This window comes from Apteryx rowi, unplaced genomic scaffold (genome assembly GCF_003343035.1).
Source record: "Apteryx rowi isolate R43461 unplaced genomic scaffold, aptRow1 scaffold_402, whole genome shotgun sequence".
In the NCBI taxonomy this organism is placed as follows: domain Eukaryota; kingdom Metazoa; phylum Chordata; class Aves; order Apterygiformes; family Apterygidae; genus Apteryx; species Apteryx rowi.
Genome location: NW_020450552.1, coordinates 301,985 through 328,390, shown reverse-complemented (window position 1 = coordinate 328,390; position 26,406 = coordinate 301,985). Strand labels below are relative to the sequence as shown.

Below are 26,406 nucleotides of genomic sequence, written 5' to 3'. Positions count from 1 at the left end.
CTGCAAGTTGCTGTCTTGTTAACAATCTGATTGGTTTCTTTTCCCCCTGAAGTTAAGAGGCACTTGTAAATCTTTCTGCCCAGAGACTGGGGGTTCAGGAACCTTCTGCACAAATAACAAATGGCTTAAAGGCCACAGCAGTTGACAGAAGCAGGTTTTGAAATTAGCGCGCCCCCCCCCTTTTTTTTTTTTTTTTTTTTTTTTCCACCCCCCCACCCCCCCCCAGGAATCGGCAGGTAGTCCCGTTGCCGCTCTACCGGGGCGTAGGGCCTGGGGCCAGAGGGATGGGGCAGGAGTGACCCTGCCCCCAGCCCCACATGGGGACCCCAGGCCCTGCAGCCCCCCAAGCAGGGAGGAAGAGGAAGGAGCCCCCCTTTCTTTTTTTTTTTTTTTTTTTTGACAAATGTGTTTCATGACAGGTTTTCAGATGAGCAAAAGTCAGAGTAGAAAATAGTTTTGAAGTAAACATCTGCATAACCTTTAGCTCCACTAATCATACACCTAACTGTCCAGTTTCTGGTCCATGTCTCCTTGTGGTATGCACAATTGATAATAAAGTCTAGAGCTTCACTGTAAATAAGCAGTTAGTTTAGCAATGGACAAATGCTTTATGAATGTTTCATACTTTATTAATACAGCTTATGTCAGTATGTGAAAACTAATGCTCAACAAGAAAACTCTGCATTCAGCTTTCAGCATATGTTTCTATTTCCTTGAAGTGTGGTAGACACCTTGGCATAACGTAGCAGCACATAATGGTTTGTGGGTTTTGAAAAGGTGCAGGCCATATTGTGCTGCCTCAAAAATACAAGGATTTCGTCATCCGGAAGAGAAACACCGCTTACGAATTAATCAATTGTGTGATCCTGATGTCTGTCATACTTTAGCAGCACGTAAATATTGGTGTTAAGACTGTAAATATCTCCAGTATTAACTGTGCTGCTGAAGTAAGGCTAGTCATTTCTGCATGTGAGTCATGGGAAAGGACATTTGACATATTTCCTGAAGCTTTTTTCCTGTTATTATCTATCTGTTAATTGTTCATGAACATTTTCTGGGCTTTTGTTTTTATTTCCGTCTGTTTGGTACCAATTTTTAGGACTTGATACTATCTGATGGTACATCTAGAATTAGTATATATGTAGTTTTGAATACTTTGGTTTGCATGAATGTTGAATTAATTAAGGACCTATCTCCATCTACACCTGTCTAACAGTTAGTGCTTTGGTAAGTGTATAAAATCATTATAAAAACTGAATTACTTTAAATATTGGTTGAACTTATTAAAACGCTCTTAATTAAAATTATGTTCACTCTTACAGCCTTTCTTAATGGATGGAAACTGGGAAATGTTTTGTCATATTTTCAGCAAATTGTGGGAAAAAAAGCAAAAATGGCTTCCAAAATTATTATTAACAAAATTTAATGAAATGTTAATTTTATTTCTTAAATTACAATGTTACTGACAGGTAACAATTTTAGATTTAGAAATTTAAACTGTATAACTGGTTGTGAATTTACTAATTTTTTTCTCATTTTCCGTGAAGATATTTCTTTTGTAGGGGAATCTTTCATTGAGATGATTGAAACTGCTGCAAAAAGAATGGAAATTGCATAGGCTCCTTTTCTTTTAAAAGCATCATGCAAGAACTGTGTGGTGAGTCAAATGTAGACTAATGGTTATGTAAATGTCACTAATTTTAGATACAGTTAAGATCTGAAAGAAAGTGTGTTTCCTTTTAAGATTTTATTTTCTTCACTATCATGACTCAGTATCACTTGCTAATCTAGTTTTATTAGCCCTGTTATATCTTACCATTAAAATACATGCCCTTCTTCAAATACGTTGCTTACAACCTTAAGTTTATGCATATGTTTTAGAAGTAAAGCAAAAAGCTTATCTGCATTGGGGATTTATTTTGACTTCAGGCTTCAGTGGACTGCTACTGGTATAGCTGCACAGGTACAAATATGATGTAGGTGAATATGAATCCATGTTTTTGTAATTCATAAATTTGCATTATTTTACCATGTAGCATTTCAGCTGATGTACACACTGATAAAAATGAAAATTTTCATCTGCCCCTGCTATGGATTTGAACTGGTAAAATTATAACGGCTAGAATTTCCAATTTAGTTCAAACCTAAGCACTTCTCAGGAGTAAAGCTATCCAATATTAGCCCACAGTTTTTCATAAAGTAACCAAGCTTCTGTGTGTCCATTTACCTAGGACAGATCACTTAAGATAACTGGCCAAAATGAGGCTGACTACTCAGAAAAAATATGCTATCTGGCTTAAAGTTGGATAGCTTTCTCACTGAGGCTTCTTTGAGTAGTTTTATTTGCCCATCTATAATCCTTTGCTACTAAAGACCTTCACATGCATTTCAGCCTTTTGAAAACTTAGGAATGCTTGGAAATGCCACACTGGATTCTAAAAGAAAAATGGCATTACTCGTCCACTATTTCTGTCTCTTTAATGGTCACCAATTTTGCTAGTGCACTGCAGACTGTGGTACTTTCAGCAGATCATCCACCCCGTTACTCTGGTAGAACCAGTATTTTCATGTGTCTAGGCTTTCTCTCAGGGACTGGTTGAGAGCAGATGTTAATCTAAAAAGCTGATCAGAAAGATCTGACCACATGCAACAAGTAGGCCTGTCTGCATCGCTTTGTCAAAGTCCAGTGGCCCAACTGTTTGTTCCTGACCACTTCCTTGTGCCAGTGCAAGCATTCATGTGCATGGTGAAACACAGTGCTTGCTCAGTCTGGTTCGCCCCAAGAACCCCATGCTGGCCCAAGGCAGGGGCTGGTAGGGAGTGGGAAAAACCAAGGAAGGAGAAGGGAGAAGGTTGGACTGGTTTGTTTGGTGGCCGTGACAGCTTATAACAGTTTAGTGAGATGACAGAACTATCATTTGAGAATTTGCAGAAGTAGAGCTCAACTGAGGAAACAAAGTCCCAGGCAGGATTTGTGGTCAAGAACATGACTTCAAAGTTTTGTGAAGTCCTGCCCCAAATTATTCAACTTCTAAACCTTTGGAAAAAAATCACATTTCTTGCATAGTTCATCGTTGCCTTAAATATTAGCAACTGTATTTCCCAGGGCCTGCCTGCGTGGGCATGCCCCAGCCTGTAGCCGAATGGAACTCTTCCTGCAATCGCAGCTCTGGACTCCTATGGATTTTGCGTGGGTTAAGAAAAGGAGGCTCCCTGTTTTCAGTTTAGGTGCTTATTTTCTGCTAGGCTTTGGAACTGTAGAGGAAAAAGTTGCTTAATTCATACAAAAGGTAGGCTTGCTTGGAAATAAATCGGAGAGTACGAGCTATATAGGAGTAAAGACAACCAATGAGAGTAGCATGTCTGAGGATCTGATATTGAGAGACCAGAGATGGGAACTGATAGGGGAAGGACTGAGCTGATGAACTGGGAAAATGGAAAGACTAGGACAGGTTGCTTGTCTGTTTGTTTTCTTGAAATTGGAAGAAGTGGCAACCTCATAAATGAAATCTGGCTGGAGGCAAAGAGGACACGAGCCAGGCTTGGGGAAAGGGGTTTGCCCACCTCCGATTCATTCCTTACATTCACTAGAGCCCTCTGTGCTTCAGAGCCAGAAGGGAGTGTGAAGACTGTTAAGTCTTAGCTTTTGCTATCATTTGTGAAATCCACTGGCAACTTACATTCACTGGTATTTCAATCCACTGGTATTTATATTTCTCATTCATGTCAGACTTCAGGTCTGACAGAAACAGTGACTGTTCATATTTGTAGCCAAGCTTCTTGGGAGTTGTAATTTGAATTAAAATACTATGTAATGTTATGTCTGTTGACAATGATCTCCTAAATATCTTGCCTCAAACTCTTGCATGCTCTTTACTTTTTACCTTTTACTTTTAAACACTTCCATCTTACATTTAAAATATGGATAATAAGCACTTACCTTGAAGGGCTGCTGTAAAATAAAGAAAACTAGTTTTGTTTAGTAGCTGTACTACAGTGATGCATTTCCTTATGGATTTTTTCTATGGCATTTATTAATTATGATCTCAGAGGAAGAGGTGAGTATTGTGCACCTTTTAAAGGACAGATCAGCAGTCAATTTTCCTTGTTAACTGCTCAAGCTGAGAAACTCAGTTTCCAAGTTTCTGGTTCATGGTCTATTTGTCCCTTCATGTGCACCTCTGATCTCTGTCCTATCTTGCCACAGATGCATTTTGGTTATATAGCTATTATAATTAAACATTAGTTAAATATTTTTTTGGAATGGTATTTCATGAGTATCACCTTCAATATTTTGCAACATCTTCTATATATTAAAGGTAATGTTCATGTCTGAACTTCTTTGGCATATTTTACAATGCATTTACCTAGTTTATATGGAGATCTATGTGACAGAAGGAATGAGCCAGTTAAATTCTGACATTGTTAATTTCTAATGTACAGTATTAAAAAGTGCTTCTTTAAAAATGTAAAATGACTTAAACTCATGTGTTTATGACTTGTACAAACCATTGTTCTTTAAATTTCAAACGCAGTACTGTGTATTGCACTGGCAATGATTCCATACTTGATATTCATGATACAGCGATCTGAAAATCTTTCAGCTTTTCCCTTAATCATGGTATCTTGTTAAGTATTGGGGGAAGTCTTTCCTAATTGGGTAGCAATAGTAGCAGTATTCTGTGAAATTTGAAGTGTTTAGACTCCCTTCATGTTCTCTGTCACCACCTCCTATCACAGAAGTTACAGGAAATGATTGATAGTAATATATCTGAAGTGGTGAGCTGCTATTTTACCACAGTTTAACTCAAAGAAAAGCAGCAATTCTTTGTTTAAAAAAAAAAGTTTGAAGTATATTTGAAGGAAAACTTCACTGTCTGGCATATATGTAAATCTCCTTTCTAAGCTGGCAGTTGTATGTGTGTATCAGAGGAAAATGTTGGAGCTATAAACAGACATAAGAAAGAGTGATGGGGAAAATGCAATGGCACAAGTGACATTGTTCATCTCTTTCTGAGTTGGGGTGGGTATCACTTTGGTATCACTTTTTCATTCTAATTTAAGCAGTTTGTCTCTGGTGGAAGTCATTTAATGATTTTCAGATGTAACAACCCAATATTTTACATATTTGACTTTTTTTGAATAGTTAATAAAAAAAAAAAAGAAACTTACCTAATATTGCCTCTGTCTCTTAATGTAAAGTTTTAAACCTATATTCAATATTTTTAAAAAGGACAAATTAATTATAGTAGCATTTATCCAACTTAAGTCTTCAGTCTTAAGTCTACAGTGGTGACTAGCTAGATTCTGGCTGAGTCTGAACTCTCTTCTTTACTTAGCTTCTGTTGAGAAACGGGAATAATATTATCTCCATAATATTTTCTTCTACTATTTATAACCATATGAGACAGTGGTAGATAGAAAGTTTCAGATCTCCCTACAGGTTTTTGCAGGACAAGCTTGTGTCTTTGTTAACCTTAAAGGAATCTTCTATCAGCAACTTCTATACTGTTAAATTTCTGGGTTTAAAAATACAACATTTTGGAACCTTTTGTAAAATACTCCAAAAACTTTTAGGTATTAAAATCAGAACTACGTAAGGCATAAATTATAGAATATAAAGCTTTTCTAAAATGTGCCAATTTTTAATATTTCATTGAAATAAAGACAAAAAGCTTCAGGTATTCTGTTATTGGACCAGTTAGAATAGTCAACAATAATATATGACTATGGTTTTATAGTTCTGTAGTTCTTAAACCAGACAAGTTTGAGGCTGACGAAGTCCTCCTATTCCCTTCAGTATTACCCTGGTTCTGATGTTTCCATGATGGTTTCACCAAATGACTTTGGGTTAGGTTTTTGGTGAGTTCAGCTATCTGAATGTGCTTGCTGTGTGAGCTGCAGTGCTGGCAGCAGGGAAAAGTTACCTCCGCTCTGTTGAGAAAGGCAGTCCAGACTTAAGGCGCTTTTCCACATAGCTTAAATCTGTGTAAGGAATACTCAGGGCCTTACTGTTCTCCTTTCTTGACACTCCTACAGACATATTTTTGCTTATCTGTTCTTTAAATTTTTCAAAGGCAGTGACAGAACATCTGCCCCATGTCTTTTATGTGCGGTATAAAAGCTACAAGATTAACTGCTCTCATAACGTATGTGCTAGGACAGGAGCTTCAGAAAAGTTTGATATGTCTTTCATCCCTGTAGATGTTAGTATACAGTGTCCATGTTCCACATGTGCCCTAACCATAATTGGGAGGAGACAGGAAGAAATGACAAGTATTCATATGATCCATTGAAAAAGTAATACAACCTCAGAAAGAGTTTGTTTCCTCCCACTCTGCCTTGGGTGACACAAGGTTAGTTTGCTGAATTCCTAAAGAAAAACCCTTAATACAGGACAAGGAGAGCTTTTCAAAGACTTCATTCTTTTATAGGCCTGTCAATAATGAATGTAGAGCTGAGCAGAACTTCAGGGCTTTTAAGAATCCCAATACCATAACAGAAATGCCAGAAGTAGACCCTGTGAAATAGTCATAGGAGTCTTTGAGTCATCTCAGCTTGTAATAAAGATCTCGCCTTATGCACAGTGATAAGAAATGGAGAGCTGTTTCAAAGAAACTGTCTGAAAAGTAGAGGCAAATCAAATTTATTAGCCTTTTTGAGGAAGGTACTTCCAAGCATGGTATTCCAGTAACTCTGACATAGTTGGTACTTCTAGGGGAGAGGATAGTTTAGGACATTCAACTGGAATCTCTGATTATTTGCTGCAGATCACCTTATTTTTTTTGTATTTCTGTTAATTTAGAAATACACGAATTGAGAACATAATTCCTGGTTCACTACTTCAAACTATACCTGTGGACTTTAAAAGTGTGTTGCTACAAAATGATTTGTGAATTACTAGCTGATGAGTCTTGAATACTTCTTCCACATCTGAATTTAATTTGTAGAGCTAAAAATATTCACATTTCTAAATCTGAATCCTAAAGCAATAGGTTATGTCATAAGAAAGCATTTTTGTTTCATACTATGACTGAGCAGTTCCTTCTGCCTGTACATTCACCTTAAGGAGGTTAATACACACAATATAGTAAAGTTTGCCCCTTATTGTGGTCTATATCATCTGTAAGCATACACTGCTGTTCACTTTTCACAATACAGACACTGACCAGTATTTGACTGCAGCTACAAAAGACTAATGAAGTATTTGCTCCTTGTGTGCTTCTGTTTTTTGACTTACTGTCCTCAGCCTCCCAGAAGGTTATGCACTTGCACTTGCACTTACTATATTCAGTGGAAATTCTAATTATTAAAGCCTCACTTCTGCAAACTGAGCTGAATGGAGCCTTCATCATGCTATTTAATGATGCTCTGTGCAATTGTTACAAAGATCAAAGTTCCCTTTTGAATTATTTTTTGATTTCCTATATGAAACTTTGATTAAAAACAGTTATTTTCTGCTCAGCTTTGTCTTATGTTACCAAGCTGTACTCTGTAAATTTGCAAGGAGACTTGCAGAACTGCTAGTTGTTGTTCATGTATTGACCCATAAGGTGATGCAATGCAACTTCTATTAAATTAGATTTTTCCTAGATTCATCACTGGTTCACTTGGAAGGGGGAAAAAAGTATAAGGGGGAAAAAAAACAAAGTTCCAGAAGCAGGAACAAACAGACTAGCTCTGTCCTAGTCTACCTCCTTCCTTCAAAAGATTAACATATACATACAAAGCAAATACAAAAACGCTTATGCAGAAATATCTTCTTAGCATACCAAAACAATTGTGACACACCTTTCATATTAAGGCAAATGATGTGAAAGTCTCCCACTTTTCAAATAAGCAATTTCTGCTATCTTCAGACATATTTAAAACTAATACATTTGTAGTAGTATCAGACAAAGACAAAAAAGAGCTGCCGTTTTGGAGGTGTGAAAGCTACAAAATGACCTGTGTGATTATGAGTTTTAGGTAGGGAGTGTGCTTGCCTGAGTGGTAGGTTGCACGGTCAGAAGAAGGATTTTGTTAAGGATTCATTAACATCGTGTAGCCAGACAGCCCCCTGTTGGTTGCATTGTTGTGGAGGTTTCAGGGATGAATTGTGCTTCAACATTTCATTGCACTCAACAAGTGTGGTTGCTGGGGGCATGTTTTGTTTTGTTTTATTTTAATTCCCTTATCTCAGAAAAAATAGAAAAGCTTCTGTGCATTTGTACAAGTTACCTTTGAATTAAACATTGTCCCTTTTGTGTATAAGGTAAATGTCAAAGCTTGGTTAAATAGAGAATCAACTCTCAGTTACTTAACGTCCTTACGGAAGCCCATTTTTAGACAGCTGTAGTGAAGATATAAAACAGTACTGTGTCTTTGTGATTAAAACTTAAGACTAACATACCTTAATATTGCATTTGCAGCCTGGTTAATGCAAAGTATTTAGATAAATTTCTGGCAAAAATGCAGGTAAAATGTTTTGAAACAGCCATTTGTGATCCAGTCAGATATAGGCTCCAGCCTTATTTAAGGACAGGAACTCTCTTGCAAACGTGTCTACCAGAGCTTCTGCTTTTTAATAAGGTACGCTTTTACCGAGAAGTTTGCTTTTTAGTTCCTCATTCTTGCCTCACCTCAGCCTCTTCTTGCATTTGCAGGTTAAGTTACTACTAGCACAGCTAGCTTTTATCCTAAGCTGGTTACTCCCAGAACATGTTTTCCAGTGCCTAGGCCTTGTTCTTCAAAAGAAATAGCTGTCTAAAATATTGGAAAACTGAGGGATATGTATTAAGTGTTTTATTTTTTTAAGTGTTTATAAAGGAGACCTGAAATCTGTCTTGTAACAGTCACTGTATGTCCATGTGGCAATGGGGTAGTAGGTACTGTGTGAATGTTTGTAAGCAGTTTTTGTCTACAATCTGACAATGTATGAAGGCTTAACAGGCACAGTTTATGTTGGAAATCTCTAAGCCAAGGAAAGTCTTTTTTCTGTATTTCCTCAGAGGCACAGAGTCTTCTGTTCAGAGATAAATGACACAGAGATGTTTTCTTTCTGCATCAGATATAGTCTAGGTTTTAAAAACTCATCTTTGTTTGAAAATTTGGGCTCTGTCTACAAATCAATTCTACGTTCGTATCTGGCTGTAATAGTAGTAGCGAGACTGACACGAGAATTAGTCTTCAGCTACAACATAGGATGGAAGATTAGCACGATGCTGAGAAAGCCAAAGTGCTTAAGGCCTCTGTTTCTTTCTCCCCTTCCCCTTCAGTACACATTAAAAGATTAATTGTAATCTGGTATCTTATCATAGTTGGCAAAAACAGTAGACAGTAAGGACACATACTGTGATTAGAAAGGGGGAATGGGAAAGACAAGGAGAGACTAGAGACCACTAAGTCCGGTGAGCTGCTTAAAAATTGGCATGACCTGATAAAATCCATCAGAAGAATTTAAGAAAGTGGCTGAAGCAATCTCAAGGCTAGGGAACTCACCCAAGAAACAGAAAACCTGGTTTTGAGGTCCTTCAGAAGCCTGAGGGGATTCGGGTTCACGTCTGCTTCCTAGGAAAGTGCCCGGTGGAAGCAGCCCATGAAAGTTCCTCATCTTGATAAATCAAGGGTATGTGCACAAAAAGTTAATCACAAAATGGTTGTGTTCAAAGGTTGGTAGCAGTGATAACTAGTTACTTTACCAGATTAACGAAAGCTGTAGTTAGGATTTCAGAGAGTAGTGGAATTTGTTTTTATTGGACTCTAATTCCATGTAAGTTTGATGTTTTTTTCCTAAGATGCTTGCTGAAGTAACAATAAGAAAAGCATACAGTAAATTTAATAAGTACCCATTAAAACAAGCTAAAGAAATACCTTATGTTGCCAATAGATGAACAATGCGATAACTAAATATTTGTGAATTGGGTCACAGAACAGTTCCAACTTTTTTCTCCTTTGAGGAGTGGCTACTTGCTCCATTTCCAAATTATTGTTAGACTTTAAGACTCCCTCAAGGCTCCTGGAGTATCTGTGTAATTTGAATTTCCTTCAAGTAATTCTAGTAGCTCAGGACATACAGGTTACTCGCAAAGCTGTGATATTGTGACCCATTATTTTATGCTTATTCAGGCATGAAAGTAGCCTGAATAAGGCACTACCTTACTCTATGAAAATATCCTCAATCAGTTTCCTCTAAAACTAGCCCAGCTGTCTGATCTGCACCCTTTTCTCTGAATGTTTAGCTGTGAGCAGTTGTCCAGTCTAGAGCAGTTGGTATTTTTAATGGTAATTGACAAATTCTTATCTGTATCTCCACTTATTCACATTTATTTCAGAGTTCTTGTAAAAATAGTATCTGGTCCTGGTGATATACAGTGTTTGAGTTTCTCAAGCTGTGCATAATCTCTTCCTTTGAGACTTCTAGGCCTGGTTAAACTACTCTGATTTCCCACAAAGCATGCCATTGGGACAGGAATTTCTCTGTCACCCTCTATATTAAAACCAAATTATTATTCTCTAACTTCTCTAACTTTGCCAGTTTCTTTCATCCTCCTCTTGGTACTACATAGACAAAGATAAACAAACAAGCAAAAATGGATTCTAATGTCTTCAGAAATATTTGTAGTTCTTCTCCAGGTATATATTTGTGCAGTTGTACACATGCACAGCATTCAGCCATCAGTACCTGTGCATGTAATAGCTGTGTGTGGGAGAGTGTGGTTCAGCAGCATCTGTGAAAGTGATAACTGTTTATCTCCATCCAAGGGCAGTGATAATCCCTCCATCCCCTTGTTCTTCAGACCGCTGGTGGCTATGAATAGAGTTTTTCATTAGCCTGTTATATACCAGGTAGCCTTCTATTATTCACTAATTTATACTTAAATTAACTCTTAAATAGCTGTTAAGATTGGATTTGGTTTTAGAAATTCTAGCATTTCTGTTATTTTCCTGTTGGAGAAACTACTTTAGCCTAGGAGGAATTTCATATCATTGGGTCCCATAAATGAGCACAACCTCCCTAGCCTTCAAAAACTGCTTAGTGTTTAATGCAGTGGTGCCATTAAAGACTGTTCACATAAGATGCATTTTATTTGGTTTGATGAGCAGCACATGAAAGATGAATTTATTTTTCTAGGAAGATTGAGCAAGCAAAACATCTTGCCTCAAGACATCACAAGTGATGCAGGCACCTGGCCTCCAGTTCCAGTTTGCCTGAGCAGAAACACTGAGAAAGACCAGAATTCTCTTGCTGTTCCCACTTCTTGGCTTAGACTGTCAGGAAGCTTCCTAACATGGATAGACTCTGATTAGCAGGTGACAAGGAGCAGAACATCTGCAAAACAGATCCTGATTTTCTCCTTGTACATGAATTCTTCTGAAGTAAAGCATAGCTCAAATCTAGGAACGCTAGACTGTTCTGAGGCAAACTTGGAATTACTCTGGGTATTTCATGCATTCCCTGGATCCCTCAGTAGCCCCGATGCTAGAGCAGAAATCACCAGTGACACTGGGAATTAATTTTAATGAGATTGAATCATGGGACCTTTGGATCCTTCAGCTGAAAGCAGAGTAATCCAACACTCCATTATCAAATTATGATCAAAATCACACTTTATGAGCCTCCATGAAGGTCCTGCCTTCAGTACTGCTTCAATGTTTCTCTGCTTTGCTGGTCATTTTCTGTAGTTTCTATCACAGATCATTTTCTATAAGTTTCCAGCATCCTGCAGGACTAGTTCCGTAAAGAATATTCCTGTGCTCAGTCCAAATCAGAAGACGACAGGGAGGTTCTTCAGTAAGGTTCTCTCTGGCTGAACTTCCTACACTAGGTAGAGACTTCAGGTGTTGTTCACACTATTGTAATTTACAGAGATAGGGACTTACTGCATTTCTCAGCATCTCTATGTTCTCATTAACATTTTTTAAATGACAGAGGTCCTTGAGGTGTTTTCTAACCAGGTGCCATCCAGATCTCCAATGTCAGCCCATCAAAGAGAAAGCCTGTTGCTGTGGCACCAGATGTCATAGTACAGTCTATGTGCACGTTTCATCCTCTTTCTCTCACCAGATGGTAGTTCCTAATTTATTATCACCATCATCTGATGAGTACAAAGCCTTAAAAGATCTAATTGGTGAAACAGTTTTACCAAATACCACAAACATCACTAAATGCAATCAGATTAGACTATAGTCTCATGACAGGGTTCTCTGGCAGGAAAGCTGCCTCCAACAACAGCAAAAATTGACACCTAGAGGAAAAAAAAAAGTTTGATCTCTGCTGCAGAAGGAGCTATCCCTATGTAAATGAGGGTCCCAGACTGCCTACAAACCATACAAACTAAATAGGGTGTTTAATATTTGTAAATACTAATTTGAAGTGATAAGATTGCCACAGACATCTAGGGAGGAATTTAGATATGATGCAGTAGAGACCATTTATAGCAATAATAACATTTTTGGAGACAGCATTTCCATGAAGACAACATCTTTTAGGTTTCCTTAAGTATAAGCAGCTACTAAATACTTTGTGATCTTCTTAGTATAGATTAGGTTCTGCAATACTGTTGTTAGGTCTCTGAGAGAGTAAAGACCCGTTCCCAAGCATAGGCATCACAAAGCACAGGCTTTCCAACTGTACAGACCTACAGGCCCCCCAGCAAAGCAACTGAAGACTTGAAGAGAAGAAAATCTTCCCTTGTGTGAGGCAATTCACCTGAATCCTTAATCAACATGGTAGCATCAGACATCACAGAGACAGACTTGCATATCCTATTTTAGTCACTCATTGACTCCATTCTGTTCCAGGGCATTTTAATGGGAGTGTGTTAGATCATTAGGGACATTCTTTGCTTAGAGGAAAGAGATCCACTTACTCTTTTAAAAAAGGAGGGAAAAAACAGTTGAGTTAATTTCTCAGTTCCCATACAGTGTTTGCTTTGGCTTGTCCCAGTTCTCGGAGATGTGAATACATACATATGAAAGATCAGATATAAAGTAATGTTTCCAGTTAGCAGTTTTTCATCACCAGATTAAAATGCCATGCTCTGAGTTTTCAAAATGGGCATTTCCCCATTGTTATCCACCCAGCCCAAAGGAGCTATGTGATCTTTGTAGTGGGAGTCATTGCCTCTAGTAGGAGATCTGCTTGCTTGTCATCACTTATTTCAGAAAAACAGAAATCTACATCTTCATATCCTGAATGCTGTGGATGTCAACTCCTGTGACTTGTCATCAGATCCTTCATTCATGGTTACATCTTGGTGCTATGAGTAAACAAGAAGTCAATAGTGGTCCCTCCACAGAAAATAGAGTATTGAAACTATAGCAGACTGCTGTTGCAATAGCTTATCTTTTATGACTTCATGAATGTTCAGTTTCAAACTCAAGCTCATCTCAGAAGTTGAGTGAGAGCATGCATCAGGCTTTGAGTAGCTAAGCACTAAAGACTGCTACAGCACAGCTTCTTAGGCAGGCCATAGCCAAAAGAGCAGCTACACAAGTGTTCCTGTGCCTGTTAGTGTATTTGCTAGAAAAGGTTCTCCATAGAATCTCTGAAATAGTAGATGAGTCTAGCAAAAAGATTATCTTTTGCCCATCCTTTTCCACATGCATCTCTAAGGATTTGAGGACTCCATTTGAACACTAGTGAACTCTGGATTGCACCATCATACTCCACTGGTCAAAGAAATCTCTTCTTGGATAATGACAGACAACATTGTTAGGGATGAAGGCTCTGCTTTGCCTAAACAAAGGTGGGAGAAGGATCTCAGTTATGCCAAAGGCCATGCAGTTACAATTTTTCATTTAGGCTCTTGACAACATTGCCATAATAGTCATTAAGCCATTAATGTGTTCCAAGGATCCACATTATACTGGCCCATCTTCAGAAGATAATGTTTTGAACAATCATAGGTACCAAAGGAAAATTATATGGCTTAAGAACCTGTTTGCAGACATGGAAAACAGATAATCTAAAGCATTCTGCTCCAGAAGAAAACACCGTTCTGATTTATGGAAGCCTAGGTTTACTGCCCTCAGTACCGCAACTTGAATTAAAACAAAACAAAGGCCACCAGCAGGAAGTATCCAGTTTAACGGAGGCATGTAACCTAAGTACTGCCAAAGCAATGCTGGCATTTGGATCATCAAAGTTTCTCTGTTCAGCCACCAAAAGCTTGGCTTCTGTTACCAGATGTCATGTATCAAAATGATCAACCCATCCAACATCTGGATCCTTCAATGTTTCACTTCCTAGCGCAGATGCAAGACTGACTTCTGAGAAAGAAATTTGGTTCTTCAGATACACACAATATACACAATATAAGATGTTCTACATATTCACTTACCTAGCCAAACTGGAAAAAAATAAAATGTCTCTGTGGTCTCGTGAAAATCTAAATCTCCCATCTGAGTCATTCTGTGCTTTTTCCAAGTTCCTTTAGTAGCTATCACCCACCCATTCATTCATCCCTATAAGATCTTCTGGTTTTCCTTATCTGATGGTGTTGAAATTTCTGACAGCTCTATTAACTGTCCTCCCTTCAGTACAATAGGTTGTGCCTGTTTGGTTCTGCAAAGGCAGTGACTCCAGGTGAGTTCTATCCCTTGACTCCCTCTCTCTTTTCCTAATGGGAAAAAAAGGGAGTTTGCTTTTGTCTGTGGATTCCTGCACTTCTTTAAAGCGCAGAGAGCCTGCACTCCACCAGTGACCAGGCCTAGGAGCAAGGTGAAGAAGTAGTAAAAAGGTGCAAAGATTAAAGGAGAGAAGGATCGGCATGAGCTCTAGTTATTATTCAATACAACACTGTGAAAGAAATGTCAATGATTGTTTTATTACCTATTTGCTATCACCATAATAAATAAATAAATAAATAAAAAGCATAGAGTGGCCATTTCAAAAGGACCTCAATGAAAACTAAAATCTCCCTTTGAAATTTAAAGAAATCTGAGTTTCTAACTTCGAGTCATTTGAAAATCCTAGACTTGCCATTTCCAATCTGTTGTCTTTTTTTCCAGTGTGGAATCAGGATGGAACAATGTTGCAATGTTTAATTCTTAACAGTTTCAGCAAGGGCTCAACTGACTGTTGTAACAGAAACTTCCTTAGAAAGCAAAGTGCTACGCTCATTTTCTGAGGCGGATTTGTACACATTGCTGTTTCCAACCTTTAGGGCTACATTTTTCATCCTTCCAACCAGAAAGAAGCCACCAGTTATTGAACCATTGTATCATAGATGTGTAGAAATGGAGTAAGAAATTCATGGAGAAATTTACACATCAGATCACACTTACAGATAAAACTTCAGGGGGATATTTTAGCAGAAACTACACTATGGTCTAGAAAATTGACATGCCGCCTTTTTTTTTTTTTTAATAGAAGTCAGATTTATTTATATTTTATGCGATGACTAGTGATTTACATCCTACCCACCCATTTGAGAATATTCAGGGCTCCAGGCATGTCTCCAGCCAGTTCCAGCCTATTCAAATCGTTGTTGGTCCATCGATTTGGGCACTCTGCGACTAATTAGGGCCTGACTGCAGCAGGAGATGCAGCGTCAAAGAACAACAAGCTTCAGATGCACTAGCAGTTCCCTTGGTTCCCAATTCTTTATTTATGTGGATTACATTGAGTTGACAGATTTAACTGGGCTGTTGAAGATATGGTCAAAGAAGCGGAGTCACTCCCTTCCCTTTTATTGTTTTCTGAAGACATAACAGTCATATGCATCTGTCACTAGAGAGAGGAAGTTCTCCATCACTGGACTTGATTTGGTCTTTTATATGCTGTTTCAGTAGCATCTGGGAATAGATCAATATAATATTTGGTAGGGAGCTGTATTTCCTCGTGATGCACTGTAAATCTTTTATTGTAGATACTCCCACTGTTTATTGTTGAAAATCAATAAAAATAAACCTTGTAAAGTTAAAGCCTGGCAATGGTTCAGCACAAATCATAGGGAAAGAACAAGAGGAAATGAGTCTCCCTCCCCCTCTTGGATAGTTCCCAGTTTGTTTCCCAATGAATATTCAATCACATTTTCCAACAATCTGGGAACAAATTTTTTTTTGAATTATTCAAAGTTATGAACACTTTGTTGTGATCTCAGATGGGACTTCTAATCCACTTTGTCTGCTTTATGGTACTGGATTCACCTATGGATCAAGACTGAACATCACTCAGCCTGCGTGTTGGATATACCTTAGACTTACCCCTTCAGAGACATGCAAAAGCACATCAGCCTTGCACGGCTCAGATTAAGTAAGTGAGTGAGTTATTTTTGAACATTGCAACAATGTTCAATAAAACTAAACAAAGAGGAAACTAACCAAAATAGATTAAAAAAAAAAAAGTGGTGGGGGCAGGGGACGGGAACAGCCTAATATGAAGAAAAGTTCCTCCAAAGTTAAAACAGAAGTTACTACCCCTATTTGCAAGCGGGACAGGATACAATTACCCCAGCATAATTCCTTTGCCCATACCTATTAATTCCTCATATACTGCATCTTAGGCTGGAGTCCTCTACTCTTTTTATGAGATTCAACTATGCAGGGAAATGAAAAATGTTTTGGAATTGTACAGTAAAGAAGAAAACTTTCCAGTACAAAGACCAGAGCTAAAAGATCAGTATTTTTCAGTCTAACCACTGTATCAATCAAAATAGGTTTATTTAAACATCTGTTCTTAATTAATTATACAATCTTATGAGCATTGACTGCTGAACATACAAGACTTTCCTAAAAGAATGAAATTCTTTTCATGCATTTCCTAAAGGGATGAAAACTCTCACAAATAATTATTTAGAAATCAATACCCAAAGATTTTCCACTGCTGGGCAAGAGGACAAAGAAAAGGAAGGTGGTTCACGTTGGACTTTCTCCTTCCTGTCATCAGCAGATTACTGAAAAATTCAGGTGGGAGATAAACCATGTCTCCCCGGAAGAGGTGATGAGAACTTAATAGAACTTCCCAGTTTGCAAAGAAGCAGACAAAAAGCTATTTAAAAGCACAAAAATGTAATCAATCACTACCAAAGGTAAGTCAACACAGTGCAAGAGCAGGGGGGTGAAAAAAATGAAAGTACTATTCTGTTGGACAGAGGCACCATAAGACTTTATCGGTGAAGCCCTTCATAGCCTTGAATAAAGAATGCAAGATCAAATCCAACTATAAAGAAAAGTGATTAAAATAAAAATGGAGATATATGACAAAGGAGGTGATACCTTCCTGAATCATCTGCAAATCTAGCAGCAAGCTATCACCATTTTTTGGAAGAGCTACTTCTCTCATGTAAGCTTGAGTAGATGTAGGACAGAATGACTGCCTTATCTTACCATTTAGTTTCCTTCCCCCTTGGGATCTTACTGTTGTGGGAGTTTGTTTGTGTGTTAACAAGCAGAAGAAACTTCACTGCTCATTGTACATTCAGAAGTGACCTGGAGGGCTGGCTCATGCCTGCTCCAGCACTGTGGCAGTCAATTTGCAGTATATCAGGCTGTGGAACAGCTGGATACAGGCAGACCTTGTTTCATAGCACTTTGCTTTATTGTGCTTCGCAGATGTCGTGTTTTTTACAAATTGAAGGTTTGTGGCAACCCTGCATTGAGCAAGTCTGTCAGCGCCAGTTTTCCAACAGCATGTGCTCACTTCATGTCTCTGTGTCACATTTTGGTAATTCTCGCTTTGAGAGGATTGACTCCAATTTTGAAAGAAGCTCTATTGTGGGTAAAATGCTATGAAACAGCATCRCATGCTACAGAGAAATCCTTTGTGAAAGGAAGAGTCAATTGATGCGGCAAACTTCATTGTTGTCTTATTTTAAGAAATTGCCACAGCCACCCCAGCCTTCAGCAACCACCACCCTCATCAGTCAGCAGCCAACAACATCGAGGTGAGACCCTCCATCAGCAAAAAGATTACGACTCGCTGGAGGCTCAGATGATGGATAGCATTGTTTAGCAATAAAGTATTTTTTAATTAAGGTATGTACTTTTTTTTTTTAGACATAATGCTATTGCACACTTAGACTACAGTATAGTGTAAACATAACTTTTATATGCACTGGGTAACCAAAAAATTCGTGTGACTCGCTTTATTGCAATATTCACTTTATTGCGGTGGTCTGGAACCAAACCCACAATATCTCTGAGGTATGCCTGTACTTGTGCTAGATCAAGGGAAGAAATAAAAAGGCAAATAGAGCAAAAAGTCTACTGATGTCCCTGACAAATTCAGCAAAATCTTGAACCTTCCAAGGAAAGAGGAATTATCTTGAGAAAGTTGGCAAAGACTGGAAGAAGCAAATTAATAAGTCAGTGATCACAGATTTCAATTTAATTGGAGAAAATAGCCCAAATGTTTCAAAAACCCATTCCCATTTAACCAAAAATAAAGATAGAAAAAGAGGTGAGAGAGCAGAGCTGCTAGTTCTCTCCTATGCAAAAGCATCACCAAGTCACCTGCAATATGCTTCTACTCTAGCAGAGATCATATTGTGAGATACTACAGTTTATTCACTTGCCAAGATTTCTGTGAGAAAATACTCAGCTTAACACATACTCTCTTTCTGACCTGAAGGCTTTTAAAATCACCCAGGCTCAGAGCTAATCTGGTTTCCTCCTTTTATAGGCAGCAGTATTCATAATTCTTTCCATTGGCCAAATTCACTTCTACTTGCACAGCTGTATCAGCTGTGGGACTGCACCGGCGTGAACTGCTCTGTCGGCACTACGCGACAGGGCCTCTCTCTGCTGCGTCGTTGCCTGTTCGGGACCTCAGAAGGGAAGACATAGTAATAACATTGGCAACTACTTCTAAATAACTGGCTCAGTGCCTGCAGATGCTGCATACCACTCCAAAGAGGGCATAGAAACATTGTTGCCCTGATGCAGCAACACTTTACACTGATGGAAAAAATCCTGCAAGGTGGAGGGCCCTAGCTAACCAGCCTAATTGCGGATCCTCTTTGTTAGCTGGTGCTATTTTTATATTCATTTGTTAGCAAACAAAGGCACTTTCACCTCTGCCTCGGTGATTACTGCCATTAACTTACAGCTTGAAGCTATTGCTGTGCTAAAACACCTGTAGCTCTGTTATTGCTGCTTTCACTGTTTGTACAAAGAAATCCAGGAAGGCAAGTTCCTTTGAGGAATCAGCTTAATACAAATTTGTCTTCATTTAAGTCATGGTTATCCTATTGATAAGTTTTTGCAGGACAGAAACTATCAGGTTATTGACACACATGCTCTCAAACTTACTTTAGCAACTGTTAGTTGGAAAAACAAAAGCATTGTATAACAGTGTAGTCATGTTTCCTGCAGGTGCCTAAGTGACAGAAGGTGAAACTTGCAGTTCACTGCTAGGTAAAAGTAAATGAGAGAAAGACTTGGGAATGCAGCCTTAGCGACAATCATGTGCTTCATTTTAAGAATATGCAGTCTCACAGTACTCCCACGCAACATCAAGGCAGAGCACGTACAGTTCTTTACAGGACAGGAACTTACATTGGTGTGTTTTCCCACAGCCAAAATATTAAGTTCATAGAGTGGTTTGTGATGAATAAAAATGAACCCATGAGAGGAACCAGAAACAGTTAATCACTAGCCCATCACAAGCTGCGTTAGTAAAATAGTTGTACTAAATATTCATTTTGCACCATGAAACATGAGTTAAGACATAGGTTAAAACTCAGTGGGGGGGGGCACATCTGTTTTTTTTCATCTACCTTATTTTAAAAAATCTCAAATTCAATTTTCAAAGTGACTACTACAGCAATTAAAATAAACTCACTACTACTGCAGTGGGTGAAACAACATTTGTTATTACAAAGGGTTATGAAGCTAGTCTCAGTTGGTTTGTGCTGCTATCAGTGATCATTTAAATCATAATGTTTAAATACAGGCTCAAGTCCATTTTCTTTTCTCTTTCATTTTGTGTTTCTTGCTATTATTGGTAAGTCTCTTTCCTAAAAATATCCAAAGCCACTGATTCATTCAATACTCACAATTATTGGTTTCAGTTTTATTTAGATTTGAGGAATGGGAACTTTTTTGGCAAGTCAGTAAATGTACTTCAGAATGAGCGGATTGCTTAACAACCAGGTAGCGTTGTCTTTGTAACGGAGCAGCGTGTTGGGACAGTTGTCTCACACAGCTGGTCTGCTGCATCACCCTAAAGCTGCCAGCAGCAGCCCCAGCCCCGGAGTCCACCATTGTATTTGTTCTGATACAGACAAACATTCGTCACAGGGTGGAATGGTCTGGCGTCGGCACCTGCAGCGGGCTCAGGATTTCAGGACAAGTCAGTGCAATGGGAAAGCAGCCCTACAGCCCCTCTAATTTTTGGAAGAGACGAGTCTTGTTTCCTTGCTGTTCTGGGTAGGGAAAGATACACTGAATGCACTACAGGGAATGTAATGCTGCGCAGATACCAAAGCTATCTTACAGCCCGGAAACAAGAGAGCTGTGTTTAGCCCAGACCAACCAGTACATTAATACATTTGTTGTTAAGACAAATTAAAGAAAATAAGCCGAAGTCTAACAAAGGGCCCATGCTCAACATATTAGCATATTGACATTATTGTCAAAAAAAAAATCCTGTTTGAACTGAAAGTATCCATGCTTACATTCCACATCATTGCCCACATTATATAACCTGTAAGCACCTTAGGAAATGTAGTCCCATAATCACGTTATTCTCAACCCAGAAAGCTCTAGAACAAGCAAAGAGAACCCAGTTGTTGCTGGTGAACTTCTGAACCTGTGTCAAGGTAAAGTGCATTACACTGGTAGCAAAAGAAAATAGAAGTCTGAGAGTGGCAGCTGCAGTCTGGTCTGCAAGAGATCATTGGAAATCCTAAGGGCAAGGAACAGAAGAGTGATTCCCACCACCCTCATCCATTTTTAAGTAAGTGCTGCAAACAAAGTAATAAATTCACACTTTAAAGCTAAGTAAATGCTAGATCTAATTAGTTGGCCAAGAAAGTCCAAAAAAGCTGTACTCATCTGTTTGCAACTTGAAAAATCAGTATTTATCAAAAAAAAAAAAAAAAAAAAACCTTGAGGTTATCACTATCTTCCTTCCTTGCCTAGAAGAGAGGAAAAAAGATTCTTAATTGAGAACGCTTCATTAACTTACCTCTTCTGGTACCTGAGCTATTTTGGTGTCTTTACACAGCATTGTTCAGGGTTAACATTCGTAAGATTTTTAAAGCCACTTCAGCCATGGCTTTCTCCTAAATATGCTTTTCACTTTACAAGCATTAAAAAATTCTTTATACTAAGTCTTCCAACTGAAGGACTGTTTATCATGTTTTCATTCTTTTTATAGTTAAGGTTCTAAAAATTAACAGAGCGTTCATTAGCAAGTATTTTTTAATACCCTTTTATCATTGAAGTCTCAGTACTGAAGAGTAGCTTAATGCCTTTGGAGGGGAGGAGAGTATTCTGCAAGAGGTCATAATATATTATTTCATGCACACTAACGGTGGCTTCCCAAAGCCATTCCTCATGTCACAAGTCACACAGCAATACAACTTGTGATGTTTCTGTTATATTCCTTTCAACTAACTGCAAGACAATCATCTGTGTATGTATTCTTGCATATTGTTTCTACTTGTGAAATCATTCAGATTTGCATTCCTCCTCCAATCACTTCTTCAAACTGTCGGGATGAGAGAGTTGTGTGAAGTTATTTCTTCTGATGTTATCATATTTAAAGTCTACTCACAGATTAGCAGAGAACACAAAAATGATTTTCTGGAAGGAATGTCATTACTCTAACATGGTTGGTTTTTTTGAGAGTCTTAATATAAATTTTAGCCATAGATAAAAATAAAAACAACCCTTCAAAATACCGGAATCTGCTCCACAAACACAATATTGAATCCGTGGCTCTTCCATTTAGAATTGAAGAGCGTGGAGCAGCAAAAGGCAGGAAAGCAGAGGGGTGTTTTTTTTYTGAATACATAAAAAATAGTTTGTTATTTCCCCCCATAATTGCAGTTTCAAACCAAAAAAAAATAGGTTAGTAGTGTTGGCATACCCCTCTTCACCTTCAAAAGATTAGAGGAAAAAGCTTTATTTCCCTTTAAGCATTTGACTCCTTTTTGCCTGTGCTATACCAGAGCTCCCTGGGCTTTGGTTCACAGTGACGGTAAGGCCTGCCGGCCTCCTCATCCTTTCAAAACTGTAGCATTCAACTTTTTCTTCACTGGAGACTGTTCTGGTGCTTATGAGGCGAAATCCATCTTTTAGTAAAGTGTCAACCAGCAGGCCTAGCACATTAGTACCATTAATCAGCTTTCTATTATCAGGCTTTATGGAAACATACCTAAAATAAGAAAAAAAGTTGTTAGAATTTAATTACTTCCTGAAGGATGGATTTTTTTTTTTTTTTTTTTTTTTTAACAAACCAAGTCACCAGATGGTTCATGTCAGCACAGTTGCACTGATTTGGGGCAACCAAGACTGTGGATTTTTTTCTTCCCTTGAGGATGATTTAACTCTTTTCCTCATTATAAGAACAGTATTCTTCAGCTTGTCCATTTACATGTTACAGAATAAGCACTTCTCTTTCAGCCCCGGAACAAAGCTCATTTCCTTAAGAAACAGTTGTGACCACCTCCATTTCATTTCATTTAACAGTGGGGAACTGACTGGCATGTTCTATAACGTTGCAACAGGTTTTCAAGCAAGTATAGTCAAATGGCAGAAGGGGCAATGAAACCAGGTTCATCTCAATAGTGTCACTCTTCATTACACAGGATCTCTCTACAAACAGTAACATTTATTGCAAAGTTACCTTGTACAGCAGGCGTTATGATAACAAGTAAGAAAATCATTTTCACATTACCTCAAATGATTATACTTTATATCAAGTACAGATTTAAGAATCTATCCAGACATTTCAAGGAACAGAAGTCATGTAAAAATACTATTACAAAATACATAAGTTGACAGGGGTGAAACTGTTCCACAGTTCACAGAAAAGTACACCAAACATTCATGAGAAGCACAAAAAGGGCAGAGTCCATGTCACCCATAAAGTCTAACTAAATAGAAATTCAGTAGGCAACATAATCAAAGTTGACTTGTTTCATTAATCAAGCTATACTTTTCTATTGATCTACAAAGGAGAAATTTTACCGAGTCTGAACAGAGAAAGGTAAGAATTAGGAGTACTTCTTGCAGTATTTAAGTTGCCATAACCTACTAAAACAACTGTTAGTCCAATAAAATTAAAAATAAATTACAAAATTAAGGTTTGGTACATAAATATAGGCTGCTTTACAAACACAAAGTAGTTGTTTCCTCTACTTATTTAGCTAAAGAAAGTTAAAAGGAAGATAAACTTTACTAATTTATTTTTTAATAATCAAAGGACTGCTGTGTTAATTCCTATATTCAACAGGGAGAATAACCCTGCTGGAACTATCCCAATGAAATTTCCATAAAATTCCAGATGTTCTGAGAGCCACACAAGACAAACTAGGTTAAGGCTTCTTGCATTAGAATGTTCCTCCGTACAATGGAGACATCCAGTAAGTTTATTTAAAAAAAATGTAAGCTATGGTATTAAAATATGTTGCTACTATCTCAAAAATCACTGATTTACAGCAATTTTAATAAAAACAGAACCTGGCTCTGAATTTAAAGAAAACCTGCTGTGTAGCATATAGTTAGTATTCTACCCCTTTTCCCTCCCCCTATAAAAGACCCTACAAACTTTTCAGTCCCTGAATGGTAATCTTAGTTCCACTCATGTTTTCCACTCCTGTTTAGCCATTATTTTTTCCTCTTTTCCATAGGAAATCCTATGGGACCATGAACTAGTGGACATTTTACTTGTTTTTCTTCAGTAGCTCACTCCTTACTTATTTTGTTTGTTTTGCTTCATTTTACTCTGTTTGTCAAGTTTTCTGGAAGGTCAGTGATGCTGTGAAAATCTAAAGTGTAACAGAGAGAGCAAGGAGGAAACAAGAAAGACCCGAAAGAAAACAAAAACAAATAACAAGAACAGTATATTTTAGAAAGTCAGGAATATTTTTAAGAATAGACAAATCAGTATAACAAATCCAATATTTCAACACCGGAAAAATGTAACATTAAACAGGCAGAAAGAAGGAAACCTATTTCTTTGCTCTCAGACAATTGTTCAATAGTTTCTTTAAAATGAGTCCTACTAGCAAGTAGCATGTACTTCAAGAACTTGAAGTCACAAAGCCATTTCCATAATGAGAAATCACACTAGGGAGAATACCTGGCCACAAACTGGTCACCAGCAGAGTAGTCGGTACCACACTGAAAAACCATATCGTGATGAGAAGGTCTTTCCAAAGGGAGTGGAATGAGTGGCTTCTGAGAAGGAAAAGGGCTATTCCAGGTCTGTCCTGACTGCTGGCCCGTAAACACAGCGATCTGTTCAGCAAGAGCCTCCACAGTGCTACTGCAGGAACCAAAGATCCGGAAAAAGGCTTGCATTTCCTGGAGTAAAAAACGCACTTCCAAGATCTCCAGCCTCGGCTTCAGCAAGTGTTCCTGGCTCAGGAGGTCAGCCAGAGAGTAGAGCTCATAGAATTCTGCTTCTCTTTGCAGCCTCTGATAGTCTGAAAAGTCAGTGGGTAAAGCGACCTGAAGAGTCCTCAAGAAGTCCATGATGTAACTAAACAAATTTCCGTCTCTATCCACAAAAAACTCCCCATTCACCTGCTTAAATTCACGGTCTTCATCGTTCAACATCCGTGCTAACCTGGATTCAGGGAACTGCTGCAAAGTAGAAGCCTGGGTTACAAATCTCACCCCTCCCACACTCAGAACAACCACCTCTCGATTACTCATCGTCATCTCAACCAGTCAAGAATTATAACACCCTGCTCTACGTGTTTGTGACTTTATCCTTCCTAAACTGCAAGCCATCTGCAGCTGCAAGAACTGTTCAGTGCTTTTAGCAAGTGTTTGAGCTGAGGTGTAGAGCAGCGATAGGATTCCCAGGCAACAAAGATGTAAATACCATGTACAATAGTTTTGTTTGCAGGGTTTGGTTGCTTGGAAACTTTGATTCTTGGAATTTAGTGTTTTATTTTTGAAATGAACAACTTCCAGTTCTACTTCTGGAAGACAGTTAATTGATCATCACACCTTATTAAACCTTCACAGAGACCAAAGAATATCCCCAAAGTATGACACATTTGCTTCCTGGAGATGTAAGAAGTTTTCATTCTATATATTGTTGTTCATAGGACCACTGTAAAAAGAGGTTGAATGTAATTCAAGTAATATATTTCAGTATTATACACTCTTCAGACAACTGAAGCTTACTTTTCACTTTAAATCATTCTGTTATCCTACGGCCAAGTCAATTAACTCAGAAAAGTGAACTCATTCCTGAAATAAGGTACATGAAATCAAGTGGAACAGTAAAAGAGACTACATGCGTTCCAAGGCTAAAGCGCTTCCAAACACCAACAACATCCATATTCCTGTGACATTATGCTCTCTATTCCAAGAAAACATTCACTCTTTTCCTCAGCTCTTGGAATTATGACCTGGAGATACAGAGAGGGAGGGGAGAGACACTGCCCTATCTGCCACCTTGGCAAGGCTAGAACACAAGCTGCCTTCCCCGGCTGACCAGGTGCGTGCGTTTCACAGCACAGAACTGTTTACACTAGGGCCTCTTTAAGAAGCAGCTTCCAAGAAACATGGATCTAACAAGACAGCTTAGATACCCTAATATTTTCATGCTGGAAAAGTAAACTGCAAAGTATGAACTATCTTGCTGCTTGTTCTTCTCTTATCAGCCTTTATTGATTTCTCTTTACCCCTACAATTTATTCAAGATGCTTGCTCTGAAAATGTGTTTTTGTATAGCATGTGTAAACAATAACAAATATCTACAGTACGGTGAATACACAAGATAATTACAACAAAAAAAATCTGTTTCAGTGAAAAGTAACAACCTCAGTGAGAAAGAGGTTCAAAAATGTGAATTAATGTACTCAGTATTTTGCAATGGATGGGCAGTCTTAAGAAGCCTCTCAGTATACCACTCTTCCCAATCGTAACTGTTCTTCCTCTTTCCAAACCACCTCCCAGTTAGGAAAATAATAATAATAATAACTAAGCTTTTTAGAAAGCAACACTTTTTATCAAAGGGTATACAATAGCTTATTCTACAATTATGTTACCATTAAACTAAGTACACAGTTTTGCCCTATATTTTGTTAAGTAAAACGATGTACAATGAATAATGTTCTCATAATCACCACTGAAATAAAAATTCAGAAACAATATGTTTTTCAAAGCTCAATTTCACCTTCCAATTTATCAATGTTCAAACTATGTGAACATTAGGAATATTTTGGAAACATTTTGAATCTCTAAAATGTTTTCATTGGAAATCTTTAAAAAGAAAAAAACAACTAATTT

The 26,406-nt window shown here is 38.0% G+C and overlaps 1 protein-coding gene and 1 long non-coding RNA gene across 3 annotated transcripts; one reads left to right on the top strand and one right to left on the bottom strand.

The window, feature by feature from the left end:
- The first annotated feature begins 967 nt into the window (after nucleotides 1-967).
- Nucleotides 968-17,671, top strand: LOC112970706. 2 transcript variants are annotated; one of them, XR_003255125.1, is made up of 4 exons: nucleotides 968-1,657; nucleotides 16,147-16,240; nucleotides 16,754-17,015; nucleotides 17,539-17,671. It is a non-coding gene; the product is annotated as an uncharacterized LOC112970706 (long non-coding RNA). The 2 variants fall into 2 exon arrangements; XR_003255124.1 differs by having other exon boundaries at nucleotides 16,754-17,671.
- Nucleotides 17,672-22,022: 4,351 nt separating this feature from the next.
- On the bottom strand, nucleotides 22,023-24,843 carry KCNRG (potassium channel regulator). The gene is made up of 2 exons (XM_026075387.1): nucleotides 24,239-24,843; nucleotides 22,023-22,309 (listed from the first exon to the last, which is right to left on the bottom strand). Exons 1-2 carry the CDS (start codon nucleotides 24,820-24,822, stop codon nucleotides 22,057-22,059), a joined length of 837 nt encoding a protein of 278 aa, XP_025931172.1. The 5' UTR covers nucleotides 24,823-24,843; the 3' UTR covers nucleotides 22,023-22,056.
- Nucleotides 24,844-26,406: the final 1,563 nt, after the last annotated feature.

What these genes read in the sequence shown, in the direction of transcription:
- KCNRG (XM_026075387.1), bottom strand. Translation starts at nt 24,822, where the DNA reads ATGACGATGAGTAATCGAGAGGTGGTTGTTCTGAGTGTGGGAGGGGTG. An exon ending in GGTGACCAGTTTGTGGCCAG is followed by an intron (nt 22,310 to 24,238) that starts GTATTCTCCCTA and finishes TTCTTATTTTAG; the next exon opens with GTATGTTTCCATAAAGCCTG.